Raw genomic sequence first — 14,830 nt, forward strand, 5'->3', positions numbered from 1 at the left:
CTCTTTCCTAGAGGATCCTTTACTATGAGATCATTTATTAATTCTGTCTCATTACATAGTACTAGATCCAAGATAGCCTGCTCCCTGGTTGGTTCCATTACATACTGTTCTGGGAAAACATCCCGGATGCACTCTATGAACTCCTCCTCAAGGCTACCATGGCCAATTTGATTTGTCCAAATCAATATGGTGATTAAAATCACCCATGATTATTACCATACCTTTTTTACAGGCCTCCATTATTTGTTGATTTATACTCTGTCCAACAGCATTGCTACTGTTCGGGGGCCTGTAGATTACGCCCACCAGAGACTCTTTCCCCATATTATTTTTTATCTCCACCCAAACCGATTCTACATCTTGATCTTCTGAGCCAATATCACTTCTCACCACTGCACTGATCCCATCCTTTACCAACAAAGCCACCCCACCTCCCTTTTCTTTCTTTCTATCCTTCCGAATTATCATATACTCTGGAATATTCCGTTCCCAGCCCTGGTCGCCTTGCAACCACATCTCTGTAATGGTGATCAGATCATACCCATTTGTATCTATTTGTGCCGTCAACTTCCCTGCGTTAAATCTCATCTGCCATGTGTCTGCCAATTTTATCAGTCTGTCTATGTCCTCCTGAAGTCTGCTACTATCCTGCTCACTATTCACTGCATTGTCAAGTTTTGTATCATCCGCAAACATCAAAATTCTACTCCCTACACACAAGTCCAAGTCATTTATACATAACAAGGAAAGCAATGGCCATAATACCGAATGGTTGGGGACCACACTGCGTAATTCTCTCCTGTCAGAAAGAAATCTTTTTCACCACTACTCTCTGCCTCCTATCCCTCAGCCAAACACGTACCCAAGTTACCACGGTCCCTTTTAACCATGTGCTTCTATTTTCCAAATAAGTCTCTTATGCGGCACTTTATCAAATGCCTTTGAAAGTTCATCTATATATCTATTGTACTACCTTCATCATCGCTCGCTGTTACTTCATCAAAGAACTCAATCAGGCGGGCAGACACGATTTGCCTTTCACAAATCTGTGCTGGCTGTTCCTTATTAACCTATGCTTCTCCAAGTGAGAATTAATGTTGTCCTCGACAAATGGTCTCCAGTAGGTTTCCCACCACTGACGTTAGACTGGTTGACATGAAGTAGAACTATAGCACCTCTGAAAACCTGTTATGAATTCATGCTTTGCATTTACTTGTAGTGACGTGTCAGGTACAGCAGGCGGTTAAGAAGGGAAATGGTATGTTGGCCTTCGTAGCGAGAGGCTTTGAGTACAGGAACAAGGATGTCTTGCTGCAGTTGTACAGGGCCTTGGTGAGACCACATCTGGAGTATTGTGTGCAGTTTTGGTCGCCTTATCTGAGGAAGGATGTTCTTGCCATGGAGGGAGTTCAGCGAAGATTCACCAGGCTGATACCTGGGATGGCAGGTATGACGTATGAGGAGAGATTGGGTCGATTGGGCTTGTACTTGCTGGAATTTAGAAGAATGAGAGGGGATCTCATTGAAACTTATAAAATTCTGACAGGACCGGACAGACTAGATGCAGGAAGGATGTTCCCGATGGTCGGGGAGTCCAGAACCAGGGGTCACAGTCTAAGGATAAGGGGTAAGCCATTTAGGACAGAAATGAGGAGGAATTTCTTCACCCAGAGAGTGGTGAACCTGTGGAATTCTCTACCACAGAAGGCAGTAGAGGCCAATTCATTAAATATATTCAAGAAGGAGTTGGATATATTTCTTAAGGCTAAAGGGATCAAGGGATATGGGGAGAAAGCAGGGACCAGGTACTGAATTTGGATGATCAGCCATGATCACATTGAATGGCGGAGCAGGCTCGAGGGGCCGAATGGCCTACTCCTACTCCTATCTTCTATGTTTCTATGTCATTCTTTTCCAGTTCTCAAGCAAATAGCAATTGATTTCTGGACCACGTTGTCCTAGAATTGCCCGAATGCACTTTGTATAGTGTCAATCTAGAGTGAAAGGACCAAATCAATTGATAAGAACATAACATAAGAACATAAGAAATAGGAGCAGGAGTAGGCCAATCGGCCCCTCAAGCCTGCTCCGCCATTCAATAAGATCATGGCTAATTTGACCCTAGCCGCCAATCTACTATCACAGAACCATCTCCTGAATCTAACAGAATTAGACACACGAAATAGGAGCAGGATCAGGCTACACGGCCCCTGGGCCCGCTCCGCTACCCACAGGGCCATGACCGATCCGAACCTAGACTCATGTCCAAATTCCTGCCCGCTCCCTGTAACCCTTAATTCCCTTTACTTCTAGGAAACTGTCTATTTCTGTTTTAAATTTATGTAATGATGTAGCTTCTACAGCTTTTTGGGGCAGCATATTCCATGGACCTACCACCCTCTCAGTGAAGTAGTTCCTCCTCATCTCAGTTTTGAAAGAGCAGCCCCTTATTCTAAGACTATGCCCTCTAGTTCTAGTTTCACCCATCATCGGAAACATCCTCCCCGCATCCACCCGATCCAACCCCTTCACAATCTTATATGTTTCAATAAGATCGCCTCTCATTCTTCTGAACTCCAATGAGTAGAGTCCCAATCTACTCAACCTCTCCTCATATATCCATCCCCTCATCCCCGGGATTAACCGAGTGAACCTTCTTTGTACTGACTCGAGAGCAAGTATGTCTTTTCTTAAGTATGGACACCAAAACTGTATGCAGTATTCCAGGTGCGGTCTCACCAATACCTTGTACAACTGAAGCAATACCTCCCTATTTTTATATTCTATCCCCCTAGCAATGAAAGCCAACATTCCATTGGCCTTCTTAATCAGTTGCTGCGCCTGCATATTGGCTTGATCCACGTTTGTTCTTGTATTAAGCCACTAAAGATACCACTGAGAGACACTTAATAATTCAGAATAGAATTTCTTACAAATGAATTGGCGAGATTGATCATTAACTTCTAAAGGTTTTGATTATTATTTAATAGTTTTATTATAAACCAAGAATTAAACATATTACATGCTAAAATGTAATCTATATCCTTGCGTGAAGCCAGCATGGAAGGTTTCGTTTGGCATTTCACGATGAGCTCGGATAGGTGACTTGAAGATGGGAATGACGGAACCTAAACAGATCCAGAATTTCAACCTCAACGGGTGGGCAAATTAGTCCTGAGTGGGGAGCTCGATAAGATCTTATGCACTTGACATCGCCAAGGCTGACAACAGTAAGAAAGGAGTCAAGGCAAATCAAGAAGTATTTCCTGTCTTCGACGCCGCACAGTCTAGAAAAGAAAAGGTTTCTATTGTTAGACGAACCAACTGATCTTGTACTTTGCACACTTACTCTGTGATTGTAATTATATTGACAACACAAGCACACCTGTTTTTGTTAGTACGAGCACTGTATAAAGGATCAGATTGTTCAATGCATATAATTTGAAAGGGCAATTTTGCACTGTTTGCACCCTTTAAGCAGAGGTAGATTTAGCATAAGCGAGAGTTGTCTGTTAACTATTACCAGTTGTACTCTTTCTGAGTTTAGAGTGAGCACTTTCATCCTAATACTGTTTCATCAATGACCTTCCCTCCATCATAAGGTCAGAAGTGGGGATGTTCGCTGATGATTGCACACTGTTCAGCACCATTCGAGACTCGTCAGATACTGACGCAGTCCGTGTCCATATGCAGCAAGACCTGGACAACATTCAGACTTGGGCTGACAAGTGGCAAGTAACATTTGCACCACACAAGTGCCAGGCAATGACTATCTCCAACAAGCGAGACTCTAACCATCTCCCCTTGACATTCAATGGCATTACCATCGCTGAATCCCCCACTATCAATATCCTGGGGGTTACCATTGATCAGAAACTGAACTGGACCAGCCATATAAATACTGTGGCTACAAGAGCAGGCCAGAGGCTGGGAATTCTGCGGCGAGTGTCTCACCTCCTGACTCCCCAAAGCCTTTCCACCATCTACAAGGCACAAGTCAGGAGTGTGATGGAATACTCTCCACTTGCCTGGATGAGTGCAGCTCCAACAACACTCAAGAAGCTCGACACCATTCAGGATAAAGCAGCCCGCGTGATTGGCACTCCATCCACCACCTTCAACATTCACTCCCTCCACCACCAGCGCACTGTGGCTGCAGTGTGTACCATCTACAAGATGCACTGCAGCAACTCGCCAAAGCTCCTTCAACAGCACCTTCCAAACCCGCGACCTCTACCACTTAGAAGGACAAGGGCAGCAGACGCATGGGAACATCACCACCTACAAGTTCCCCTCCAAGCCACACACCATCCTGACTTGGACCTGTATCGCCGTTCCTTCACTGTCGCTGGGCCAAAATCCTGGAACTCCCTTCCTAACAACATTGTGGGTGTACCTACACCATATGGACTGCAGCGGTTCAAGGCGGCGGCTCACCACCATCTTCTCAAGCGCAATTAGGGATGGGCACTAAATGCAGGCCTAGCCAGCGATGCCCACATCCCATCAATGAATAAAAAAAAATACTCTACTGCCATTGTGAAAACAGAATTAGCACTCAATCATTACTATTTGATTTACTTTGCTTTGCTGCCAAATATTTTCAACTTTCCTTGTCTTCCACACCCTACAAGCTCATTGCTTATTCTTATCTACAAAGTACAACTGCGAACATATCATGTTTAAAGTTATTTCTGTACTAACACTCGAAAGTGATTTGACCAAATCCGTTGTGAATATCCTTGTGCATTAGTTTTCCAGTTTTAGGCCAGGAAAGAAACCACTGTGACAGGTTAATGATTTAGATCAGCGTTTCTTACTAATTAATTGATTAGATTGATCGATTTCTTCTCAAATAGTTTTGATTACTGTACGATAGTTGTATTATATTCATGATTACATGCTGCCATTTCATTTATTATCTTATTTGAAGTTAGTATGAATAATATGTACATTATTGTACTCTTGTCTGGTATTCTTAAGGTGTGCAAATTGCTTATAGAGGATTTTACACGTTAAGTAAGAAAACAGGAAAAGACCTCCGTACCAGGGTTGATAATGTCTATTACATGTCTCCACACTCTATACTGGGTGGGTCCATTAAATGCTCCCAGAGACAGACTGCCTTCCGCTATTTTTGGCTGATAGTCTTCTTCACTAGTAACGTAAATATGAAATATTTAACAGCAGGAAATAAAACAAACTCTTCAATATGCTACTTTATAATGTTGGTCAGAGTTATTTTTGGAGAGCGTGTCGTACCTCTGCACCTCCGACGTATTCTCCTGAAATAGAGAGAAACACAAATGTTAACACACAGCAGACCGCTGGCAGAGCTCAAACAGACTAAACAAGGCTCGACTTTGCAGCATGAAAGAGCTCAAGAGTCAATAGTAAAGTGTGGAGCAACTCGCTGATCTCAGCTGCCAAAAACCTGAAGGCAAAGCTTTGGGCCTGAGAGGAGCAGACGAGAACTAATGGAAGGAAATGATTGTAAAGCTAATTAGCAAAGGCGAGTGGATAGTATTGGACTAATTGAGTCAAAGTATAGTGAAGTGGATGGGCTGGTACTCAATATTACGGGCGAGTCACTGGGGAGCTGTGACAGAGATTTTTGCACAGGTACTGGGTCAGCAAGAAACAGAAATAAGTGCTGGAGCAAGCCAAGCACACAAGATAATAGAGGATGCACTGACGACAGGAAGAACGCTTGTAAAGACACCGAGAAAGGCACAACAATGTGCAGATACAGTAACATAGGAAGAGGAATCTGCCATTCAGCCCCTCGAGCCTGTTCCACCATTCAATTAGATCAAACACTAACTCCTAATGCAGAAGACCAAGTCATGGAGGAAGAAGTAGTTCAAAAGCCAGAGAACATGGTTAGGACAAAGATGTAGTTGGTGAGGTGCAGGGAGATTCTGGCTGTCGGGAGGTGGGTAGTGATGAGTGTGGTAATGATGACGAGTTGGTTACCTAGAGATAGGTCTGTGCACATTGAAGATAAATGACAAAAGGTACTGGAGGAGCAGGAAGGGCTAAATGACAATGTAAGAAATCATGTCCAGTATGATTTGGACAGGTTGGGTGATTGGGCAGATGCATGGCTGATGCAGTATAATGTAGATAAATGCGAGGTTATCCACTTTGGTGGCAAAAACGGAAGGCAGATTATTATCTGAACGGCAATAGATTGGGAGAAGGGGAAGTGCAACGAGACCTGGGTGTCCTTGTGCACCAGTCGCTGAAGGTAAGCATGCAGGTGCAGCAGGCGGTTAAGAAGGCAAATGGTATGTTGGCCTTTGTAACGAGAGGGTTTGAGTACAGGAACAAGGATGTCTTGCTGCAGTTGTACAGGGCCTTGGTGAGACCGCACCTCGAGTATTGTGTGCAGTTTTGGTCACCTTATCTGAGGAAGGATGTTCTTGCCATGGAGGGAGTGCAGCGAAGATTCACCAGACTGATACCTGGGATGGCAGGAATGATGTATGAGGAGAGATTGGGTCGATTGGGCTTATACTCGCTGGAGTTTAGAAGAATGAGAGGGGATCTCATTGAAACTTATAAAATTCTAACAGGACTAGACAGACTAGATGCAGGAAGGATGTTCCCAATGGTCAGAGAGTCCAGAACCAGGGGTCATAATCTAAGGATAAGGGGTAAGCTATTTAGGACAGAGATGAGGAGGAATTTCTTCACCCAGAGAGTGGTGAACCTGTGGAATTCTCTACCACAGAAGGCAGTTGAGGCCAATTCATTAAATATATTCAAGAAGGAGTTAGATATATTTCTTAAGGTTAAAGGGATCAAGGGATATTGGGAGAAGGCAGGGACAGGGTACTGAATTTGGATGATCAGCCATGATCTCATTGAATGGCGGAGCAGGCTCGAGGGGCCGAATGGCCTACTCCTGCTCCTATCTTCTATGTTTCTATGTAAGGGCTCTGAACCATGTAAGGATCACCTAGACAGTCAAGGCAATTTCCGTTGTTATACTTCCTGTTTATGGTGAAAAAGATGTTTGCAAAGAAAGCCGCGAATATGGCTAACTGTCTGTCAATCTGCTGCGAAAAGAATACCGGGACTTTGAAAAGTAAATGGCGTTCTCCTTGTGATAACAAAGGGAGCGAGATGGCCGATTAAAACAATGGAACTGGTCAGGAACGTTGAAGTAGGGCTTTAAGCTAAAAAAGTGGGGGAAGGTGTCAGGTGAGGGGACATTTAGAAATCTAAGGAGAAAGGTCAAGACAATAGAGCAGTGTAGCGATTTGGGTAAAAATAAGCAGAGTGTGACAGGAAGGGCCAGAGAGTTTAACGGTAGCAGTGCAGCAGAGAATAAGGTCAAAGCAGGGAATAATGGTAAAAAAATTAAATTAAAGGCTCTTTATCTGAATGCATGAAGCATTCGTAACAAGATAGCTGAACTAGTGGTACAAATAGAGATAAATGGGTTTGATCTAATAGCCATTACAGAGATATGGTTGCAAGGTGGCCAAGGTTGGGAACTAAATGTTCCAGGATACTTGACGTTTCGAAAAGACAGGCAGAATGGAAAAGGAGGGGGAGTAGCCCTGATAATAAAGGATGACATAAGGACAGTAGCGAGAAAGGATCTTGGCTCGGAAGATCAGGAAATAGAATCAGTATGGGTGGAGATAAGGAATAACAAGGGGCAGAAAACACTGGTAGGTGTAGTATATAGTCCCCCTAACAGTAGCTATACCGTTGGACAGAATATTAATTAAGACATAGTCGGAGCTTCCAACAAAGGTAATGCAATAATCTTGGGGGACTTTAATCTTCATATAGACTGGAAAAATAAAATTGGCAAAGGAAGTCTGGAAGAAGAGTTCATGGAATGCATTCGGGACAGTTCCCTAGAACAATATGTCATGGAACCAACAAGAGAACAGGCTATATTAGATCTTGTATTGTGTAATGAAACAGGGTTAATTAGCCATCTCATAGTAAAGGATCCTCTGGGAGAGAGTAATCATAATATGATAGAATTTCAGAACTAGAGTCTTAAACTTAAATAAAGACAATTACATAGGTATGAGGGGCGAGTTGGCCAAGGTAGATTGGAAAAATAGATTAAAAGGTATGGCAGTAGATAAGCAGTGGCTAGCATTTAAAGAAATATTTCATAATTCTCAACAAAAATACATTCCATTGAGAAACAAAAACTCCATGGGAAAAGTGATCCAACCGTGGCTAACTAAAGAAGTTAAGGCTGGCGTTAGATTGAAAGAAGAAGCTTATAATGTAGCAAAGAATAATAATAAGCCTGAGGATTGGGAGAGTTTCAGAACCCAGTAAATGTTGACTAAAAACAAGGAAAAAAATAGAATATGAGAGAAAACTAGCAAGAAAAATAAAAGCAGATTGTAAGAGTTTCTGCAAGTATGTAAATAGGAAACGAGTAGCAAAAGTAAACGTTGGTTCCTTAGATGCTGAGATGGGAGAAATTATTATGGGGAATAAGGAAATCGCAGAAACGTTAAACAAATATTTTGTATCTGTCTTCACAGTAGAAGACACAAAAAGCACACCAAAAATGGTGGGGAAACAAGGGTCTAATGAGGGTGAGGAACTTAATGTAATTAACATAAATAGAGAAAAAGTACTAGAGAAACTAATGGGACTAAAAGATGACAAATCCCCTGGACCCGACGGCCTACATCCTAGGGTTCTAAAAGAGGTGGCTGCAGAAATAGTGGATGCATTGGTTTTGATCTTCCAAAATTCCCTAGATTCTAGAATGGTCCCAGTGGATTGGAAGGTCGCAAATGTAACACCGCTATTCAAGAAAGGAGGGAGAGGAAAAACAGGGAACTACAGGCCAGTTAGCCTGACATCAGTCACCGGGAAAGTGCTGGAATCCATTGTTGAGGAAGTGGTATCAAGTTACTTAGAAAATCATAACATGAGTAGGCAGAGTCAACATGGTTTTATGAAAGGGAAATCGTGTTTGACAAATTTATTAGAGTTTTTTGGGACCTCAGCTATTTACAATCTATATTAATGACCTAGATGAAGGGACCGAGTGTAATGTATCCAAGTTTGCTGATGATACAAGGCTAGGTGGGACAGTAAGCTGTGAGAACACAGAGTCTGCGAAGGGATATAGACTGAGCGAGTGGGCAGTAAGGTGGCAGATGGAGTATAATGTAGGGAAATGTGAGGTTATTCACTTTGATAGGAAGAATAAAAAAACAGAATATTTTTTAAATGGTGAGAAACTTTCAAATGTTGGTGTTCAGAGAGATTTGGGTGTCCTCGTGCAAGAAACACAGAAAGCTAGCATGCAGGTACAGCAAGCAATATGGAAGGCAAATGGCATGTTGGCCTTTATTGCAAGGGGGTTGGAGTATAAGAGTAAGGAAGTCTTGCTACAATTGTACAGGGCCTTGCTGAGACCACACCTGGAGTACTGTGCACAGTTTTGGTCTCCTTATCTAAGGAAGGATATACTTGCCTTGGAGGCGGTGCACCGAAGGTTCACTAGATTGATTCCTGGGATGAGAGGGTTGTCCTATGATGAGAGGTTGTGTAGATTGGGCCGATACTCTCTGGAGTTTAGAAGAATGAGAGGTGATCTCATTGAAACATACAAGATTCTGAAGAGAAATAACAGCAGAAAAAGCTGGAAAAACTCAGCAAGCCAGGCAACATCCGTGGAGAGAGAAATAGAGTCAACGTTTCGGGTCGAAACCCTTCTACAGATTCTGAAGAGGATTGCCAGGGTAGATGCTGAGAGGTTGTTTCCCCCTGGCTGGAGTGTCTAGAACTAGAGGGCACAGTCTCAGGATAAGGGGTCGGCCATTTAAGACTGAGATGAGGAGGAATTTCTTCACTCAGAGGGTTGTGAATCTTTGGAATTCTCTGCCCCAGAGGGCTGTGAATGCTGAGAGTCTTTGAGTATATTCAAGGCTGAGACAGATAGATTTTTGGACTCCAGGTGAATCAAGGGATATGGAGATGGGCGGGAAAGTGAAGTTCAGGTCGATGATCAGCCATGATGTTATTGAATGGCGGAGCAGGCTCGAGGGGCCATATGGCCAACTCCTGCTCCTATTTCTTATAAGAAGCATTTCCATTGGATAGGAGGAAATGTGATCCCACATGACATTGGTTAAAGAGTGGATTCTAGACAGCAGGAGGGTGATATACAAGAACCAGGTAACATTAACAAGGGTAAACTAGGGGCCAAAAGATGGGAACATCTACAGTAAGCTGTATAGACGTGAATGCTGAATGCATTAGGAATCAGCAATTCTGAGTCGAGGCTACTGTAGCACTCAGGAACTACAGTGTTGTGGGAATATTATAAACATGGCTGACTGCAGAGGATGGTGCACAGGAACAGGAGGAGGCCATTCAGCCCGTCGAGCCTGTTCCACCATTCAGTTAGATCATGGCTGATCTGTACCTCAACTGCATTTACATGGCTTGATCCTTTGATGCCCTTGGCCAACAAAAAGCTACCCATCTCAGTCTTGAAAATTTTGATTGACTTCGCAACCGCAGTGTTGGTCAGATAGAGTTCCAGATTCCACTACCTTTTGTGTGAATGAAAAAAAAAAAAAATTGTTCAGCGAGTGTAGAATAGGCAGGAAGGATGTGATATGGCCCTGGGTGTCAAAGACACCTAGGAGATTAAAGATGTTCATCCCGTGGGTAGTGCAAAGTTACACCATTAACTACACACCGTCAGATCAGAATAAGGCGGCAGGCATTTTACTCTGTGAAGAGATGAGAAGGGAATGGGAAAGCAGGTTATGTTAATGTCTCCTTCAACCAACCAAGTGGATACCAAAGTGGTTCGGAATCTAGTTTGATAAATATAATGCATGACTGCTTCACGGCCCATTGCATTAGCGAAGCCACGGGAGGCAATGCACATTTTGACTCGATGATGGTTAGTGACGGAGGAGACTGGGAATGACAGTAGCAGAATTACATAGGATTACATCGGATATACGGCACAGAAACAGGCCATTCGGCCCAACCAGTCCATGCCGGTGTTTATGCTCCACTCGAGCCTCCTCCCGTCTTTCCTCATCTAAACCTATCAGTGTAACCCTCTATTCCCTTCTCCCTCATATGCTTGTCTAGCCTCCCCTTAAATCAATCTATACTATTCGCTTCAACCGCTCCCTGTGGCAGCGAGTTCCACATTCTCATCACTCTTTGGGTAAAGAAGTTTCTTCTGAATTCCCTATTTGATTTCTTGATGACTATCTTATATCGATGGCCTCTATTTATGCTCTTCCACACAAGTGGAAACATTCTCTCTGTATCCAATCTATCGTAACCTTTCATAATTTTAAAGACCTCTATTAGGTCACCCCTCAGCCTTCTTTTTTCAAAAGAGACCCAGCCTGTTCATCCTTCCATACTTTTCAATTCTATACCTCTAGAAATAAACCCGTGTGCTTGGTTTACTTTGTTATGCCTTTGCTAACCTGTGTCGCAACTTTGAGTGATTTGTGTATTTGTACTCCGAGATCCCTTTGTTCCTCTACCCCACCTAGACTCGCGCCCTCCAAGTGATAAGTGACCTCCCTATTCTTCCTACCAAAATGTAATACCTCACATTTATCTGTGTTGAACTTCATTTGCCAATTATATGCCCATTCTGCAAGTTTATTAATGTCCTCCTGTAATTTGTTGCAGTCCTCCTCAGTATTGACTATCCCCCCCAATTTGGTGTCATCTGTAAATTTAGAAATTGTGGTATTGATTCCAAAGTCTAAATCGTTAATATAAATTGCAAACAGTGGTCCCAGCACTGATCCTTGTGGAACAGCACTTCCCATCTTCTGTCACTGTGAATAGCTACCTTTTACCCCTACTCTCTGCTTTCTGTCTTGAAGCCAGCTAGCTATTCAATCTGCTACTTGTCCCCTGACTCCGCATTCTCTGACCTTGTTCATCAGTCTATTATGGGATACCTTATTGAAGGCCTTTTGAAAATCTAGATAGATTACATCTACTGCATTGCCCTTGTCTACTCTCTCTCTGTTACCTCTTCAAAAATTCAATTAGGTTGGTAAAGCAAGACTTTCCCTTTTGAAATCCATGCTGACTATTCCTTATTAAATTTTTGGTTTCTAACCTTTGGAGCAGTGGCCATAGGATGAGCCAGTTTCACGTAATCTGGGATTGAGAAATGCCGAGGAGCAGCAGCAATAGATGCAATCTTTTTAAAAATAAAGCACAAATGCCACGAGAGAGGAGTTTAAATGGTCAAAGGATCCGCGTTACCATGAGCAAGGCGACCGCGTCTTGTTCATTCAACTGCATCTCAATGTGCGACAACCTTTGCTGAGTGTCTTGTGAATTGTCTCGAATTTCTTGCAGATTCGTCTCCATTCTGCCCAGAATGTCCTCCTTTTCCTCGTTCAGTTCCTGGACCAGGTTCTTCTCTTTTTCGTCCAAAAGACTGCGCAATTTAGAAAATTCAGAGTCGATGAGGTTCTGCAATAAATTCGCCTGATCCTGTGAAGACAAAGAGACTATGTTCAAGAAGGAAGCAAAACTATCCCAGGCCACCAGCACATGGATCACCATGCTTAATAAATGCTGAGCCATGCTGCTGAAAATGCACAGGGATAGAGTTCTGTTATAACAACAGAAAATGCTGGAAAAACTCAGCAGGCCAGGCAACATCCGTGGAGAGAAATTAGAGTCAACGTTTCAGGTCGAAACCTTTTATCAAGACTAAAGAGGCACAGGGAATGAAATAGATTAAGAGGCCAGGCTGGGAGAGAACACAAGAGAAGAAGAGACATTAAGAGGTATTCAAAATGAGACAAGATGGTAATAGGACTAGTGGAGACAAAAGACGGCTCTAGATTAGGTGTGAAGTGTACTGGCAGAATGGGAGACAGCTGCCATGTGGGAGAGAGAAAAAAAAGGGGGGGGGGAGGGCCAAAACAAAGGTGTGGATAAAAAATATAAGTAAAAATGTAATAGGGGCCAAGGTTATGATCTGAAATTGTTGAACTCGATATTGAGTCCGGAAGGCTGTAAAGTGCCTAATCGGAAGATGAGGTGCTGTTCCTCGAGTTTACGGTGAGCTTCCGTGGAACAATGCAAGAGGCCAAGGACGGTGAGGTCCAAGTGGGAATGGGGCGGTGAATTAAAATGACAGGCGACCGGAAGCTCGGGGTCACCCTTACAGACTGAATGGAGGTTTCCGCAAAGCGGTCACCCAATCTGCGTTTGGTCTCCCCAATGTAAAGGAGACCGCATCGTGAGCAGCGAATACAGTATACCAGATTGCAAGAAGTACAAGTAAATCGCTGTTTCACCTAGAAGGGGTGTTTGGGGCCCTGGACAGTGGGAAGGGGTGGAGGTATAAGGGCAGGTGTTACATCTCCTGCGCTTGCACGGGAAGGTGCCAGGCGAAGGGGAAGGGGTGCTGGGGGTGATAGAGGAGTGGACTAGATTGTCTCGTAGGGAGCGGTCCCTACGGAATGCTGAAAGGGGAGGGGAAGGGGAGGGGAGGGGAGGGGGAAGATGCGTTTGGTGGTGGGATCCGGGCATGGGGTGCATCACACGCTCCCCGTACAGGTGCAGCCCACAGCGGCCCACTTTTACCTTAACTTCGGAGATGCTCTCCTGCTGCTTGAATTCAAAATCTTGAAAGGAGGATTTCTTCTGCTTGAGGGAATATATGATTGTGTTCATCTTCTCCTGGAATCGAAATTCACAGTGGGAGGGGGAAATGTTAAAAGAAGGATGTGCAGTGCCAAATAACATCATAAAACCCCGCCACAGGTTGACCGCTTACCTTGTAGATGTCCACCGCTTCGTTTAACAGCATGAAGCTGTGAGCCGTGTGACTTCTTCCATCTCTCCTGTCCAGACAATTCACACAGATCATTTTCCTCTCGGTCTCACAGAACAATTTCACCTCCTCCTGGTGTTCCTCGCAGAATGGCTTGGTGTCTTTTCTCTCTCTCTTCTCCGCGCCTACAGCAATGGTTTTCTTAGCTCGAGTCTCCGGCACCTCAAAGCCAGTCAGTTCTCTCTGTTCAAGAAGCACGCTACATTTCGGGCAGAAGGCGCTTCCGTCCGTCTCCCAGTACCGGGCGATACACGCGCGACAGAAGCTGTGTCGACAGTCCAGTATCACCGGGTCGGTAACGGCTTCACCGCAAATGGGACAATCTAACTCCGTTCCCAAACTCGTGTCCGGGTGCTCAGCAGCCATGTTTCAAGCCGCATTCACTCTCACTTGCTGTGTTGTGTAGCAGCGGGCTGCTGTCGGAGCCAGACTGAATAAACTGCGAAATGGAAGGAGGTTGGCTTTGGCTGTCTGTGGGTGTGTTTGTCTGTGGCGCATGGGCGAAGGGAGATGGTGTTTAAATAAACCACTGACTCCTCTTCTGCCCATATATGGAATGCCAAATCACCCTCCCCTGTCACAGCTCAGGGGCGGTGAATTTCCGGTAAGTGTCCAGTATGTGCTGGGTTTAACATAGAAACATAGAAGATAGGAACAGGAGTAGGCCATTCGACCCTTCGAGCCTGCTCCGCCATTCAATGAGATCATGGCTGATCATCCAAACCCTAGCACCCGGTCCCTACACTGACAGCCATCCCACACAAGCCCTATCCCCATAACCCCGTAACCCCACGTATTTAATCCCCCCTAACACTAAGGGCCAATTTTTATCATGGCCAATCAACCTAACCTGCACATCTTTGGACTGTGGGAGGAAACCGGAGCACCCTGAGAAAACCCACGCAAACACGGGGAGAATGTGCAAACTCCACACAGACAGTCACCCGAGGCCGGATTTGAACCCGGGTCCCT

General features: G+C 44.2%; 1 protein-coding gene across 3 annotated transcripts; it reads right to left on the reverse strand.

The window, feature by feature from the left end:
* Positions 1-2,962: 2,962 nt before the first annotated feature.
* Positions 2,963-14,340, reverse strand: LOC147096427 (zinc-binding protein A33-like). 3 transcript variants are annotated; one of them, XM_085975200.1, is made up of 6 exons: positions 13,802-14,340; positions 13,609-13,704; positions 12,271-12,504; positions 5,263-5,285; positions 5,048-5,157; positions 2,963-3,287 (listed from the first exon to the last, which is right to left on the reverse strand). In XM_085975200.1, exons 1-6 carry the CDS (start codon positions 14,222-14,224, stop codon positions 3,253-3,255), a joined length of 921 nt encoding a protein of 306 aa, XP_085831326.1. In that variant the 5' UTR covers positions 14,225-14,340; the 3' UTR covers positions 2,963-3,252. The 3 variants fall into 3 exon arrangements, with proteins under 3 accessions (XP_085831326.1, XP_085831328.1, XP_085831327.1); XM_085975201.1 differs by lacking the exon at positions 2,963-3,287 and adding an exon at positions 9,479-9,620 and having other exon boundaries at positions 5,071-5,157; XM_085975202.1 differs by lacking the exon at positions 2,963-3,287 and having other exon boundaries at positions 5,053-5,157; positions 12,326-12,504.
* Positions 14,341-14,830: the final 490 nt, after the last annotated feature.

The sequence above is a fragment of the Somniosus microcephalus genome, unplaced genomic scaffold (assembly GCF_052327205.1).
Source record: "Somniosus microcephalus isolate GS21.2 unplaced genomic scaffold, FLI_Smic_1.0 unresolved_chr1, whole genome shotgun sequence".
Lineage (NCBI taxonomy): Eukaryota > Metazoa > Chordata > Chondrichthyes > Squaliformes > Somniosidae > Somniosus > Somniosus microcephalus.